A 17,652-nucleotide genomic window follows, 5' to 3' on the forward strand; every position below is an offset into this window, starting at 1 on the left:
TGATTTCAACAGATTTATTGTATACAGCAGGTGGAAAACACTCAAAACAAATAAAACGTTGTTTTGTTTGATGGATTTGAGAAATATTTCAACTATACGATTAAAATGCATGATGCAAACTACATCAAGAATTGCCAAAGAAAACCTCAAAATCAGAGAAATGTTGCACTTGTGTTAACTATTAAAAGAAACAAGACAGAGAGGGGCTGTCTGGCATATCCAGAGCCAACATGCATGCAGCTGGAGAAGAAGACGACGACATCATCCTCTAAACATCATTACCACATAGTTCAAGGACAGGAAGCAAACAAAGGATCAAACATGGCAGAAATTGTCAGAGGCTAAACTGAATCATGCATTATGTTCTTCCAAAAATATATGTAGCAATAACTGGATCATCATTATTAAATTAAAAACTCTGCAAAGCCATGTAAAAAGGTCTTTCCAAAACAAACCATTTAATCAAGTCTTTGATATTCAAACTTAAAATAAATGAAAAATATGCCAGAAGAAAAGAAATGATTTCACCTGTTTCCAATAATAAATACACAGCTTCATTTCTTATTTGGCTTCTGAATAAAAGTATATTAGACTTAAGACGAGATAGGTTAGTCTTACACAAGTTTTCATATATAAAACTTGACATCACAGATGCCATCCAAGTGAAATTAAAGTTGGCATATTCCCCTTGAATTTCCTTTTACTCAAAGTACTAAAAGTTTTTAAAAAATTAAAAAGAATTACAAAATTGACAGACAGGTTTGATGGAAAGAATAACCCCTTTAGATAAGTGAAGGACTTGTTCACTGGACAGCAGAGGTCCAGGTCAATACACTTTCATTTAAATTAAAAATGCTGATTCTCTTCCATTTAGAAAAGCTTGAGACTTAAACCTAAATTAACCTCATCACACCAGGTTACATTAACATTCCTGTCTTGCAATAGTTTTGTTGGATGTCAGAGTGAAATGATGGTCATCCGGGTGGTTCTTCATCCACTTCATGTGTTGCAACTCTCATCATAAGAAGGAGGAGCCTCTGTAACAGACAGTCACCATCAGCTGGTTATTACAAACACTGTTACATATCATATTTTCCACATGTGATGTTATCGAGAAGTACAGCAGATGACCACATAGGAGCCTAATGAGTATCAACTTCTACATTACGGGGACTGATCATGGAGTGTGTCTTTACTACAAGGGCCCAACTCTGTGCTTTACTATTGTGTCTTTATCTGATGGGCATGTGTAGCATGTCTTTAGGAGAACTGGAAATGAAAATATTTTATGTTGTTTCCCCCCAAAACTAAATTGAGTAATGTTAGTGTTAGAGATTTTAAGATTGTTTTATTGGTCTACAAATCACTAAATGGTCTTGCCCGCGACTACTTGTCTGACATGGTTTTAAGATATGTACCCACTAGATCCCTCAGGCCCTCTGTGCCTCTTAGTTGTTCATAGGGTCTGGTCTAAAACCCACAGCAAGGCTGCTTTTAGCCACTATGGCCCCAACCCGAAAAACGGCCTGCTGGAGGACCTGAGGGGAGCAAAGGGAACTTAAAAACACCCTTTAGTTTGGCTTTTATCTAGCTACTTGTTAAGATTATACTTAGGTTTTTTACTCATTATGTTGAGTATTTGGAATTGCAATTTATGTATGACTTGTGCTCTATAAATAAAGTTTGCTTGAAGCCCAAACAACTGTCATCAACCTCTATATAGCCTATCAAAGCAAGCAAGCGCATATATATATATGTATGTATATATGTATATATATATATATATATATATATATATATATATATATATATATATATCAGCATTTTGGTCAATTCTTTTCCTCGTCTGGACTGCCATCTCCAGTGAAAATTAAACTGTAGCACACAGTTAAAGTAAAGTGAGGATTTGCAGAAGGGAAAATAAATGAGTGCCGGATGAAGCCCATTTTATACTGATATGTTGCATGTAATCTCAAATTAATAACACATGGCGGATTTTATTCATTAATTTGAGTTAGGATCCTGTAAGAATGGAGGGAGAGAATAATAAAAGATAATTGACTTACATTGTGGGAAATATAGGAAAAATACAGTTCTTAGAGCTAAACCCATTTTAGGGACTAAAAGGGTCTCAACCATTGTTTTGAGTACCTCAACTTTGGTGCAATGCTAAAGTAGTCTATCGTATAAAATGGATTGCAATTATACAACGCTTAAGAGGAAGACTATAAGTAGTGCCATTTCAGTGTGCAGTTTTGTCTTTTTCTTTTTTAAATAGACTGTATTTATATACTCTTGCATTTATCCAAAGCACTTTACAATGTACCTTTTAATGGGCCAATCATTAGTAAAAATATCATAATAAAATTTAATCTATAACAGCAAAGCTGTTCATTAGAACTGCAGTAGTGGACAAAGGTACAGAGGCTTTCTGGACTAGATGTCATCATTCACCCATTCACACACTGATGGGAGGGGCTACCATGCAAGGTGCCACCTGCCCATCAGGACTAACTAACATTCACACACACACATAAACTCACACACACACACACACACACAAACACACACACACACACACACCGTAGGCACAGCTACAGGAGACATTTGGGGTCAAGTGTCTTGCCCAAGGACACATCTACATGGGCTAGCAGAGCCGGGGATCGAACCGCCGATCCTCTTATTGCGGCATGACCCTGCTCTACCACTGAGCCACAGTCACCCATATAGACTGTACAGGTTTTGATGTAGAAATTGGCCACCGAGTATATATCCGTGATATAATGCCTGAGAAGACAATACTGATGAGTAAACACATCTCTGTGTTCCGTATTACTTGTTATTTTACCATAATGTAGAACTGATGATGACTACGTGTTCAAATCCAACCTAAGTTAGAGCCTTGTTCTTCTCTAGGAACAACCTTATCCAGTCTACACTGAGCAGCCTCAATGGTGCAGTGTGACAGCAGCCAACTGACCTTGTGGATAAGCTGAGTTGCCGTAGTCTGGAGGCAGGATGAGTGGTGTCGGCATTGAGCTAGCACCGTTCTCAGTGGGGTAAGGTGCTGAGGCTCCTTGTGACCCACTAAGCATAGGCTCACTGGGTACAGAGCCAGGTCCATTGTGCTGCTGGTTCTGGGAGAAAAAGAGGCCGGGAGCATAGCTGAAAGCATTGGGTGACACCAGCTGAGACTGGCGCTTGTTTTGGAAGCCATCGTTCACTTGAGTCCCGCCCTCTGCTCCCTGGTGGTACTCAGCTGGAGGAGCACTGGGGGAATTATGGGAGGACATCCTGGAGCGAGGTGTGGGACGGGGAGCAGGTTTTGGGACAGGGCGAGGAGGAAGAGTGGGCGAGCTGGTGGAGGAGTTAGGTGTAGAGGTAGACACGAGTGGATCTTCAGCTGCAACAGTGGAGGGAGGAGCTTCTTTTTTGGAAGGGTGCAGTTTTTTATCTAGTGAGACGTTCCCGATGTGGATGGGTAATGTTAACATGACATCTGGAGACTTTAGACTGACCTGATTAATCAGAGGAAAAGAGAATGTTATATTTCCTGGAGGAATACAGAATATATACCCACCACATATGTTTGATTCTCATTCTTTAGAAAAAAGTCATAATGCACAAAAATACAGTATTTTGAGCAGCACATCTAGATAGCACTCAAAATGTCTATACAAATCACCATGGACCAGTTTCACTGAGTTTGTTAATAATAACATTCCCTTTGTCTATTGTATGTTAATCACCAAAAAAGCAATATGAACTAATCACCAACGAGTTGCTACAGATATCTAACAAATATTGTATGTACTTGATCCTATATTATATAGCTAGAATGTCTAACTAAGCCATTCTCAGACAGAAAATAATGTCTGTCTTCTTCTATCTGCTTTCTTTTTCTGATTCATACATGATTGTTTATACGAGAGCTGCAATTATTGCATAATACTTGGCAGTGGTTAAAAAGTGAATGACAAAGGAAGAAGGTTGTTCTAAATAATATTGTGCTGTGGGGGCCTTTACACTTCAGACTTGTTGGAAGTATTACAGAAATAATACAGGCCTCAAAAAAGTGATTCAGGCACTGATATGAAACTATGTAACCAACATGTAGAAATCCACAATATGTACACAAGGAGGTAAAGGGCTCTAACCCCAACCAATAAATCAAGTTAGCAAATCTATACAGCACCTTTCAAAACAAATCAAATACAATACAATTCAATGTGCTTTACAAATGAGTTACTATACAAAAACAAAGCTAAAAATGGAGAGGATTTAGAGACCAAATTAAAGCTCACCATATTAAGTTAAAGAGTATGAGAAAAAAATAACAACACTGAATAACTTGAACATGGTAAAACAGTAAAATAAAATACACAAGACACTATATAAAATCACAATTAATAATAAGCAATACAAATAAAAGGTGAAGGCCATGTAGTCCCTGAGATGTTCTTTAAATGAAAATATGCTGTTTTTGTGATACGTCAAAATCCCTCCCAGATCTTTTGCTTCTTGGCTTGGGTTGAATCCTATTGCATTCATTTGCTGGTTCACGCGTTTGTTACTTCCAGACTAGATTACTGCAACTCCTTATTATCAGGCTCTTCTAATAAGTCTCTTAAGTCCCTCCAGTTGATCCAGAATGCTGCAGCTCGTGTACTCACAAAAACTAAGAAAAGAGATCACATTACTCCTGTATTAGCTGCTCTGCACTGGCTCCCTGTAAAATCAAGAATCACATTTAAAATTCTTCTCCTCACCTACAAAGCCTTGATTGGTGATGCACCATCATATCTTAATGAGCTTGTAGTACCATATTGCCCCACTAGTGAACTGCGCTCACTAAATGCGGGGCTACTTGTGGTTCCTAGAGTCCTAAAAATTAGGATGGGAGCCAGAGCCTTCAGTTATCAAGCTCCTCTTTTATGGAACCAGCTTCCACTTTCAGTCCGGGAGGCAGACAGTCACCTCATTCAAGAATAGACTTAAGACTTTCCTGTTTGATAGTGCTTATAGTTAGGGCTGAATCAGGTTTGCCCTGGTCAAGCCCCTTGATATGCTGCTATAGGCTTATAGGCTGCTGGGGGATGTTTTAGGATACACTGAGCACCTATCTCCTCTTCTCTCTCTCCTTATGGATGAATTTACATCTCTCCATTGCACCTTATTAACTCTGCTTCCTCCCCGGAGTCTTTGTGACTTCACGTCTCATAGGGTCTATTGGACCTGGTGGTGTCTGATGCCTTGTGAGCCGGTCTCGCGTTGGCCCTGCTGATGAGCCCTTGAACCAATTATCCATACTTTTGTTTCTGTCCTGGTTGAGCAGTAAAAACATTGCATAATCCACACCTTTGTATCCAAGTTATGAGGTCAACCAGTTAAAAACAATTCACATAATCAATTTAAAATAATTTGGTGGTCAAACGTATCAGATGTAGCACTCGGGCCAAGTAACACCAATCTCAAGGATTGTTTATGTCAAGATTTGTCTGACATAGGGTCTCTCCAAAAAGAAGGACGTTAGGCTTTTACTATCGGTAAAGTAATAGCTTTAAAATCCGGACGCGTTCTCCAATTTTTACGTGAGGGTACTAGTAGTAGACAAGTCCTTAAAACAACTTTAAAATCCACATCCAATGACTAAAACTTGTTTACCAGTAAAAAGATTAAGTTAAAACGACCAAGATCTAGAAGTATAAAGCTATGGCCTAAAACTGGATCAAAGTGAAATAATTGCAGATACTCGGACATGTTGCATTGGGTAGCCCAGGACACGGTTGCATTGGGTAGCCCAGGACACGGTTGCATGGAACTACATTAACTAAGTCACTAAAGTATTTTCTCCGAATGTCAATGTCCGAATGTAATAATGACACAAACGGGTTCACATTGTAATTATTTGAAAGCACGCTACATCTCATACAGACACTAAAGGGTGCCGTTAGATGCCATGGGAATGAGAACCGGCTGAAATATGCTCACCATGACCACTTTTCAAGAAGATAGTGCTGAAAGTTTAACAGAGGATGATAATATCTTACTTTGACATAATATTCAATCTTTATAAGATCACAACCAGCCAGGGAGGACTGAGGAAGAGGAGGAATGATGATCTGCTCCTTCCACTCCAACTCCTTGCCAGCCTTTACCACACCGCCCTCCACCTCTGCTATCGTCCTCACATCATGGGTGGGCTTCTTCATCTCATAGGTAACTCTCTGAAAGCACATGTGGACATAAAGATTCCTAAACTGGGGAATGCAAAGTCAGTTAATCTAAAAAACACAAGACCATCTGCTATCTGAAGCTTCAATTATTCAAGCGTTTCTGCATTTGTACTAAAACCTTTCATTTCAATCTATTTACAAAAAGTGGCATATCATCTTTTAATAAAGTTGGTGGTAATTCTTCATGAGTTTCATTCAAATTCATGTTTAATTAGTAATATAAAAATAGTGATTACTAAAGCTTTAATCTTGATAGTAGCCTGTATACATTTTACAGAATGTTTCACCACAAAAATAAAGAAATCCGCAACAGAAAAAGATGAAACTAAAACCGTAATCAAATCACAAATTCAATACATTACAAATAAGTACACATAACATATTGTATAATTGCCTATATTGGGAGATGTGCATTACTCCAATTTGGAGGTACTTCTTTGATACAGTATATTTGGGTCTATAAGCCTGAACATAACCTTGGTCAGAACAAAAGTGTTTACCTGCATGAGGCTGGCTGCCATGTTGCCTGTGGTCTTCCCAGACTGGTTGTGGATTTTGACCAACACCTGGATGATCTGGCCTGGTGTGTAACCCTTCATATCGGACTGGGCATTCAGGACCACTGTGCCTGTTTTCACCAGCATGTAGGTGAACTGCTGCTTCACTGCAGATGTACAGGTTCCCTGCATGGAGAAAGGCAGCAAAACAACGCAAAGTCTTTTAACAAGACTGACATTGATGCACGTTTACTAAAGGAACATTCACATATGCTTAGTTGTTTTCTTTGCAGGTTACATCACAAAACCTAAAATTCATCCCAGGGTCAGGGCTCAAACGTATCTGACAACCCAGACTAAGGACCGAGGCCCACTGAAGTTCTAGCAGATAAACGGTCTTTTGTCTAGAAATAGTTAGAACCCACAACTAACCCTAAAACCATGAATTGCCGTATTACATTTCTCTTGTTGGAGGGATTATATATGAACAAGAAGAAACACTGTTTGTGTGTTTTGAACTCTGAAGACCTAGACCAGTCACAGATTGACCATATACACACACACACATCTTATCATGTCTCACCCATATATCTGGCACTTCATTCAGGTTTAGAAGACGTAGTAGGAAGAAAGCTTTCTCTGTGTTGTAGTCCTTGGCAAATCGCGGTGTGTCAATAAAAGCTCTCACTCTGTAAACGATGCGACCAAAGTTGCCTTCAAAAGATGTTGGTGCAGATTCTGTGGGAAAGAAGTCAAATATGTATTAGTGTTAACACATATAGCAAATACAGAGTAAAGCCGTAATTGCACAAGACTAGATTCACCTGGAGACTTCTCATAATTTGTAATATTTGCAGAGGTCGTCTGTGATCTAAACATACAAATCTGCCACGTCCATAAATTGTCAAGTAAAAATTATCATGCAAATTACCTCTCATATTTTGCCAAACAGAGGACACATAAGACTAGAAAGAGCATTTCCTGCTGAAAATGCGTTGGAATGCTAAAATCTGAAGAATGAAGCTGAAATATATAAAACAATAGCTGAAAACAGCTGAAAATGGCTACAAATTATTTGAAGCTTGAAGCTGAAATGTTAAAAGAAACAGCTGAAAATGGCTTAAACTTGCTGAACATAGCTGAAAACAGAAAAGTCAAACTACCCGCTGAAAAGTGTTGAAGCCCAAAAGCATTTAACTGAATTGATGAAAATCCTTGTTTAAATGTATAATTGGAAAAATTGAAAGGAAAACTGCATCATCTAAATAATCCAAGAGATGAATTACAATCCAAGAAAGGAGAGAGAGAGACAGAAGGGGAGATAGACAGATAGAGATGGAGAGAGACAAGGAGAGAGTGAGGGGTATAAAAAGAGACAGACAGAGAGAGAGAGAGGGAGGACAGAGAGAGAGATGAAGAGAGAGAAAGAAAGAGGGGAGAGTGGGGGAGAAAGACAGACAGAGAGAGAATGAGAGTGAATGAGAGAGAGAGGTGTGTGTCTGTCAAACTGCACTAATGAGAACACCTCTGTGTGTGTGTGTGTGTGTGTGTGTGTGTGTGTGTGTGTGAGGGAAAGATATAATGGGGCTCTATGGGGCAGAGAGCGGGACTTGCTCCCTCGTTGAGGGTTCTCCTGACAAATGTGGGAAACATCGTGGATTCCATCGACACATGTGAGGACCGGCACAAGAATCCCTACGTTTTGATCCATAAATGGTGTAAAAAGACTAAACAGTGTGGCCGTAGTGACGATTTACAAATGTTTTTTTCGCACAATCCTGAATTCTCTCTCCACTCTGGCGATGACATCACAGCTCTAAGCTTCCACACACACACTCATTGAGAACTCTCAAACGATCTGAAAAACACATAAAACTAAAATGGGGACAGTTAAATAAGTATAAAAGCTATCAACAAAAAAAGCTAAATTATAAAGATATAGCGAAAGATTTTATCAACATTTTAAAAGTTAAATGGTGTCTCTAGCTGAAGGTATGCGGACATTGGAAGGTTTTAAAGTTGAAACAGTTTAAGCGGATTTTAAGTTTTCCTCCACAGGAACCCATTCATTTCTTATTCCATAAAAATATTAATTATTTGAAGATATGAAAATATAAAAAATATACAGTAATAGCTGAAGGTTCTGTTAACATTTTAAAATGTAAATGGTGTCTTTAGCTGAAAGTATGAAGATGTTATAAGGTTTTAAAAGTTTAAGATTTTCTCCATTGTGATCCCATTTTAAAAAAAACTATAAAAAGATTTATAATATGAAGATTTGAAAAGTTGAAAAGTCTTAGCGCTTGATTCCCAAAGGAGTTGAATTGTTTAATATTTGAACGGTTTCTATAGTTGAACATATGAAGGAGGAGATACAGTTCAAAATACGTATGGAAGAAATAGAATAAGTTTAAGAAAGAATACAAGAACAATAGTTGGACTGCTGAAGCACTCCAACTAATTAGTCCAATGCCTATCAGTATTTCAGATATATGGGATGTTTTTCTGTTAAGAATTATTGAGGCTCCGTTTTGGTAATCATAAGCATTTTGGAGGTACAAATTCTCAAGATTTTTTATTGACGCTTTTAATGTCTTCATATTTTATAAAAATATAGAAAAGATATGTCTTATTGTGGTTTTATAATTGGAATTTATGGTGCTGTTGGATTGCTTCTAAGTTGATTGGGTGTGAGAAGTTTTTGAAAGACTAAAAGCCTACAAATGTTGACGACAATGCTAAACAGGTGGAACAACAAAAACATGTACCAGACTCCCCTATAACACATACATTTACAAAACCTGACAAATGACCAGTTATTTTCTTGACTTTTTCATGTAAACATGAAACAAAACAAGACTTTGACTGCGTTGTGAGTAAGGCGGTTACAGCACATGCCATATAATCGCAACATCCATGGTTCGATTCCAGCCAGACCAGTGTATCATGACATACCATGTATTCATCTCCCCCCATGTCCAGTCTTTGTATCCAAAAAGGCAAAAATGCCAAACAAATAATCTTAAAACAAACATTAATCTAGAGAGTGTCCTGATACACCTGCATGTTGAAAACACGCACATAATTCAGATTTAAGACAACAGTGGAGAAACCGGTTGGGCTGCTTTTCAGTTTCTGTGGTATCACACACAAGGAGAAGGTTTACCTGGACTAATTAATTCCAGCAGATGAGTGGCCTAATAGAGGTAAACACACATAATTAACCATGTCAACAGTGTGTAGACAGGAAGTGAGAGACAATGTGTACGAGTATCCAAGTATCATGATGTTCTGAACACTAATGATCATGATGTGACAAGAAATGCCAAACAAAATAAAAAAGAAGAGTTTGTGAAACTCTAAGTGGACGGATTTGTCCAAATATCTTTTAAGGAAGTTACGAAGACATCACAAGGTATAAATAAACTTATTACCAAAAGACACAGAAAATGTGTCATCACCTTTAACCAATTATTAGAATTAAATGGGTAATATTTCATAATCAAATATCTCAGTATCTTAGAATAACAAATGCCTGTTTCACCACAATCTAAATTATCTCAATGTTCTTCTTCAAATGTGATGTCAACAGGGAGTGCCCTCACAGATTGCAGAGGAAGAAGTCAGTGGACAAAACACACTGAGGGTATCAGGTGACAGGTGGTTGTGGCAGATGGAAATCTTGGGGAGAAAATTTCAGCATAAGGGACACACCCCTCATTTCATTTATTCAAATGCTACTTCAGATGATGTTCAATCATTTATTCTATTTTGTGTCTTGTGCAAAAACAAAAGGTCAAGTCTGTAAAATTGTCAACACGTGCTTCCACAAAGCACTTCCTGTAACAGTAGTGACACATGACAATAACAGTTACTCGAAGTGATGAGGTGCTTGAGGGGGATTCATCCAGGAAATACATCTGACTATATGCAGACTCCACAGTAAATAAGTCAGCACACCCCTCTGGCAAATAATATTTTTTCTCTTCAGCCAAAGGCAATTTGCACACTTACTGCTCATCTCCACAGATGGAGTTACTGCCAGAACCATATCAGTGTCCGTCATGTCCAGCCTCATCGCTAGGAGAGATCTTTATGCCGCTAACCCTAACCCTTAGTGCAGACCACACAGAAACCAGTGTTCAGTCTGCCAGGTCTGAAGAGTGTTGCCTAAGATTCAACACCAGCAAAATTCCGATGCTTAACTGTGATGAAAGCGAGCCAGAGCCCAACACAGACACGGTCGACATCCTCACCCCAACCACAACACTTGGCCATTGCCTCCGCTCATCCCAGATAATGACGCCAACATGTAATTGGTATCCGCAACATCAGCATCCCACAAAAGTCCACTACCTCCGTGCGGACTTCCTGCTAGTGATGACAACTGGAGGTGGAACGTATTGGTCTTTCACTCCAGTTAGTAGCTCGTCCTCTAACACAGTTTTACGAGTAGTGGCAATGCAACTGCGTTTTAAAAAAAGATGGACAGGACACCGAGACTGCTTTATTTTCACCAGTCCTACAGCATTCATCCTCCGTTTATGGGAACAAGGCTGTATCTTCCGTCCCCATTCACAACAAACAGAGAGGGTTTTAACTGTGGAGGATGGCCACATCCTAAACTGGCATTGCCCGCCAGACGTTCTGTTTGTAAACCATCAACCATGAAGTTACTGGAACTGGTTCAGTTGGCCAATTGCTTGCTGTTCTGAGGTGACGGTAGTGGGGCTACCCTCGGACCAAATCCCTGCTTTGAACCCAAGAACTTGAGGAGTCTTTTCAGGCTGAAGGTCATGCAGGTGGATGCTTTTGGTCTGCCACCCCATGTGAGGCAAAGTTACATCTGCTCTACCCAGTTTGTGCATTTGCATGCTATGTTGAACATACGGTCCCCATCAGCCACGCTGAACAGCTGTTTGTGTGCTTTGGGGATGGCATCCAAGAAACTGTTATAATGTGTCCTTGGGCAAGACATTTAACACAAAATTTCTCCCGTGGGCTGTTCCTGTGGTCTATGAATGTTAGTTAGTCTGATTGGCAGGTGACACCTTGCATGGTATCGCCTGTCATCAGTTAATATATGAGTGTGAATGGGTGGATGACCCAGCATTAAGAGGTTGAAGGACTAGAAAGGCAAGTCCATTGACATCCAGCAGACACAGATTAACATAAGCATTCAAAAAGAGCCCTTTCTCCTTTTAGCTCCGTTTTGGTCTCCACCAACTCCTGAGAGAAAAATGACTTTTTAGCTGCTAAATGCTCCAATGTGTACCCCAGCTAGAATGTACTGTAACTTTGTTTGTCTGCAGTTCGATGTGGAACGGGTAATGTAAAGTGGGTTAATCAAAGCTTTTTCACTGAATACAGCTGTGGTGATAATTGTTAGTTATTTCAAATAAGTGACCTATTTCACATTGCACAGAGTCATTGGATCCATTGTTATATTGATTGGCTGGTTTACATCAGTGCAATACTTCACACAACACTCATAAGCCCCAGTGAATGACGGAATAATTGCTGCTAAACCACAAGAGAAGTAGAGTAAATATTAACATGCCAGGACATGTCTGTCCACACACACACACACACAAACACACACACACACCCCACCCCCATCACTTCCACGCTCCTACCTGGTATAGAGAACTTGAAGGGAAAAGTGTGTTCTCCCTGTTTCAGGGTTCCTGTACGAGACAAAGAGAGCACAGATTCATCCGTCAGTTGAAGCAGTAACAATCACCCTGCTGTTTCCCACCAGGCATATATGCCTCCGGGCTGCATGCAGTAAACAGTGGGAAATGGGAACCTTCCCTACGACAGTCCTTAAACTTTTAACCTTTACATTGTGCAAAATAAAACTATTGTATTGCCATAAAATGTGTCTACAATCTTTGAGTGTAGGGATCTTTGTTTCACACTGTGTGTATTGTGACATTTCCAGTGGTAAACCAACTCAAATATTTCAGCCAACTGAGCAATCTAATCTGTGACTGGACACATATTAAACTGCACCCATCGAATACTAATAGCAGGATGGATCAAACTTTTGGATGGATATATGCATGTTTGGTAGCAAGCGTTTCAATATAACATCTGCCTCTTGGGACTACAGATGAAAAATAGCCTCTTGGCTTAACTCTGGCACATTTACAGAAATGTTTATATTAATGTGCACTGTCCCTTATCAAATAAACAAATTAAAAAAAATAATGAAAATAACAATAAATAATTGTCCTGCAGCATACCTTTATCTGCAACTGAGACGGTACTGTTGAAATACTGTTCCTCCATTGTCCATGCGGTGTCATTTTCCTTACTGGTGATGCCACAGAAACCATTGCAGTTCACTTTGATGGCTGCAAATAAGAATACAGAGTTAGCCACAGAGCCATTTTGTAAGCAGCTGCACCATGAACCACTTCATTAGCAAACAATGTCATTAGGCAGACAGTCATCTCCTCTTAAAGGGGAGGGAAGAGAAGAGATGCACACTAGTACTATAACAACAATTATAATGTCATGTTCACAGACAGAAATACACTACCAGTCCCAGAGAACATTACAGTATGATGCTTCCAACTGTCTTTAGGCTTCAAAGTCTGTTGCATCCCTACTCGTACTGGTCTTCGGGGAGAAGAAATAATTTATTACATAAATCCAACAACTTTACTAAAGTTATCTTTGGATTTTGGACCAGTTTTAGTCCCAATTGCAGCAACAAAACACTGTATTGTGAACATGACTCAATACATAACTCTGCAGAGCATTTTAAATATGGCCAAAATGTGTATGTTACTTTGATCCAACATGTTAATGTTCTTTTGATAATTGTAATGCAGATACAAGAACATAAAATACTTGAGCTGACCAATGAGAGCACAATAAATCTCTTTATTGTAGGGACGATTTGGCCCTCATGCCCTGCCACCTGCTCATCAGGACTAACTAATGTTCACACACTGATGGGAGGAGCTACCATGCAATGTGCCACCTGACCATCAGGACTAACTAACATTCACACACTGATGGGAGGAGCTACCATGCAATGTGCCACCTGACCATCAGGACTAACTAACATTCACACACCACAGGAACAGCCTGCAGGGGCAAATGGCAGTGTTACGTGCCTTGCCCAAGGACACAATAACATGGACTAACGGCGCCAGGGATCGAACCGCCGATCCTCCGATTGAAGGATGACCCTGCTCTACCACTGAACCATAACCTTCCATATAGACTGTACAGGTTTTAATGTAGAAATTGGCCACCGAGTGTACATCTGTGATATGCCTGGGAAGACAATACTGATCAGGCATATCATTTTACCATGAATGTAGAACTGCCGCCCCACTATATACACACATATGTATTAAAAGTAGGGTTGTGGATCAATCATCTCATGATATAATATGTATCACGATACACGTGTCATGATGTGATATATTGCGATATTTTCCGATGTAAAAATCGTAAGATCCAAGATCCAAAACATAGCGCAATCTTTTTTTTTTCTTTACTGAAAATGTAAAAATTGAGCAGAAAATATAACACCTGGATAGTCTAATATGTACATGAAATATTGCTTCAACTCAGCAGACAAAATACATCAAAACTACTTTGAATTTGTTTGTATTTCAGATAGTCACTCAGCAGTGAACACACTGAACTGAAATGCACTTATATGGAAATAAAGTGCATATTGTATTCTCATTGAGTCACTGAAAACGTTTTTACTAAAATGCACTTACCACAACTTCATTTAAAAATAAAATACATGTCTTGTTTTTATATTGTGTCACTGACCACTCTTAACTTACATGCCATAAACATCCCATGAAATAAAGTGCATTAAGTGCAGTTGTCTGTCACTATGGCTGACGACAGTAGTCAGTACAGTACAGTATGCGGCCGCTTGCTTGTGAGACGCCATGTTGTGACATTAGCCGAGTAGGAGGTTGTTTGATACACAAGTATTCAATCTAAAAATTACCTCTTTTAGATCCGTTTGAAACAGGATTAAAAAAAAACGAGTTAGCGATATCAATATTTGTTCACAGCCCTAAGTAAAAGGTAGCTCAATTCAGTTTAAAAACATTATAAACCAAATGCTGAGTCAGTCCTCCAGTAACCTCATCGTATCCATTGTATCTACGGTGAACCGCGATGACTGAAACATATTTGATGTTTAATACAATGTCAATAATTGCCCAGTAATGTATCAGGGCCCAACCCACTTTATAATCTATCAGTGATTCAAACTGTTGCTTGGGGAGTGAGTTTGTTTCCTCTGTGACGAGGCCGTCAAACCAGCTCTACCTGAAGAGGAATGCAACCAGGCTTTCAAACAGAAACTCCCAAACACATCAAATCTGCTCTCAGCAAGTCAACAAATAACAAAGAGAGCCATAACACTCGAGAAGGCTCTCCAGAAGAACGTGTCACTTAGTAATCAGGGCAACAAAATAGACTCCAGCACATGAACAGTAACATTTTAAACAAGAATGTATACATGCATGTTATAAATGTCTGCCGGAGATTTGAAACACGGTCTGTGCAGCCCGAAGAGCATCAACAGACCAAGAAAGCCTTGAGGAAGCACACTGACAGCTGCAGTATATCACATGTCACAGAAAGGAGAATACAGTACATCCCTCAGCTTGTTTACATTTTATATTACATTGGGTTCTAGGGAAATAGTCAAATAGGCTTCTGGCAGTGTGTATGTATCAATTTATTAGTTTTTTTATTTCAAGATTAAGGCTTTTGTTTTGGACATTAATACAAATATTAAAATAACCATTTACAAACATTGGATTATCTGAAATACATAATATCCCCAAGGACGTGATGATAGGTGAATGCTTTGAAGGTGTTTGAGGTATGTTTTTATTTTAAAGTTTATTGTATGAATATAATATTTTTAATCGAATCCCCCCCCAAAAAAAGTAGATGTCCATTTTTGTGGTGAGAAGTTTTAAAAACTCCCAGTGTCGGTCCTGTCGCTATGAGAATGTCTCACTGCAACCCATAATCAATCTATAGGGATATTTAAAAAAAACGTTATAGTGTAGTAGTGCTGCAGGACATGACCTACAATGCCATAACATTGTGCTGTTCACCAGTGGCATTAGAGTGCGGGAGCACGGAGCTTCTCCATCTTGGTTACAGACACTTCCTTCCTTGTTTAGCGACCGCAGCGTTTTCTCCCACCAGGTGCGCTGTTTGCGGGCTGCTCACCTTTACACTGCAGCGGCTGGCCCAGTCGGAACGTCGCGGTTCCAGAGATAGACTCGCCCGGACTGTACACCACTTTGTTTTGGTCAAACGTGATCTCAAACCCCTGAAGCTTCCCCATGGTGTCCTCGATCGCAGCACAAGTGACTGAGATCACCTGAGCGCACCGACAACATGCGCATTTACCACTCTGTCCCCGCCCTTTCCCTGACGTCACTGGCGTGTCCAAGATGTGAAAGATAAGTGGGTGTTGATGATGAAGATGAAGGTCATCTTTATTGTTAGGAAATCTTAAATAATGTGCGTCTATTCCCATAGGATGAAAACCATAATTCTGGCCTACAGCATGCTGCCCCTTCCAACTGTGTTTCCAATTGGATCAGATACATTCACTTTAAAATCTCGAATAACATTTACACATGTAACACACTAATTTACAAATGTGTGGACTCATATGTTAAATGCACCTTTTGTGGAGCTTATCTAGAAAGTGGATGCATTTGTTTTGTAACCGTCTCATTCGTGACACAGAGACGTTTGTTTAAAACAACGCTGGACATTCTATAAATACAAATGTAATAATCCACCTTTACCTGACAAATCTTATACTTGCGGTTGGCAAATGTGAAAAATAATAATTGCACATAAATACATTTGCCTGTTTTTGACAAACCACCCTGAAAATTAAACAAAACCTATGGAGCACGGGCAGAAAGTTGTCGGACCATAGTGGCATATGATCATTTAAAATAAAATAAAATCATACTAATAATAATAATAGTAGCAGCAGTGGGTGTCAGTAAGCACAACCACAGGTGTAACCAACCTGTAAGACGAGAAAGCACGGGTAAGAAGCTAGAGTTAGCTCAAGTTAAGTTACTAATGCGCATTAATGAGACATTAATATATATACAGATGGAGAGGAAGACGAGGAGAGAGGAGCTCAGTGTATCATAGGATGTCCTGGCAGTCTGGACCTATAACAGCATATATATATATATATATATATATCCATATCACCAGAGGCCCAACTATACAATATGTTCACGATACTTCAGTCCCAATATGATCTAATTAGGATTTTAAACATGTTGCGGTATATATATATGCCATATATTGTGATTTATTACCTTTCTCCAACTGCAAATTATGCAGTTTGTCAACAGCAGCTTTCTCAAAAAAGATAAAGTAACTCAGTTCATCTCACGTCAGTCATTGTTATGACTAACACGGTCATCACAATTTGGACAGGAAGTGCAGTGGCTGTGGAGTGTAGAAGGGAGCTGGATGTTGTGGGGCAATACACAGAGGGTGCAGACAATGGGGGATGATCTAATCTGTTGAAGAATGAGTTCAGATCATTCACAGGCTGGGAGTGGGGTTCCTTGTGGCCAGACAGTGTGTTAAGGCCCGTCCCGACCCGACTGATGTTCTTCTACTGCAACTGATCCTCCATTGTCATCCAATATCGTTTTTCCCTTTCCCCGATCCTCCTCCTCAGCTCCCTCTGCAGTCGTCAACTCCTCCTTGTTACCCGACCTAAATGCCCACTTCTTTTCCTTGAGGAGGGCCTTTTCTCAGGAGTAATCCAGGGTTTGCTGTCGAAAAAACGCTTTACAGCCCTGGAATGGCATTCTCCACACAGAAGTTATTATGGTCTGTTATACGGTGTGTGAGACTGT

The 17,652-nt window shown here is 39.5% G+C and overlaps 1 protein-coding gene across 1 annotated transcript; it reads right to left on the reverse strand.

The window, feature by feature from the left end:
• arrdc1a (arrestin domain containing 1a) lies at positions 1-16,123 on the reverse strand. Its single transcript, XM_034542548.1, has 8 exons — positions 15,974-16,123; positions 12,982-13,092; positions 12,370-12,420; positions 7,317-7,471; positions 6,737-6,919; positions 6,051-6,227; positions 2,981-3,518; positions 1-1,037 (listed from the first exon to the last, which is right to left on the reverse strand). The coding sequence occupies exons 1-8, from the start codon at positions 16,089-16,091 to the stop codon at positions 1,000-1,002; spliced, it is 1,371 nt and encodes a 456-aa protein (XP_034398439.1). The 5' UTR covers positions 16,092-16,123; the 3' UTR covers positions 1-999.
• Positions 16,124-17,652: the final 1,529 nt, after the last annotated feature.

The sequence above is a fragment of the Cyclopterus lumpus genome, chromosome 9, assembly GCF_009769545.1.
Source record: "Cyclopterus lumpus isolate fCycLum1 chromosome 9, fCycLum1.pri, whole genome shotgun sequence".
Classification (NCBI taxonomy): domain Eukaryota; kingdom Metazoa; phylum Chordata; class Actinopteri; order Perciformes; family Cyclopteridae; genus Cyclopterus; species Cyclopterus lumpus.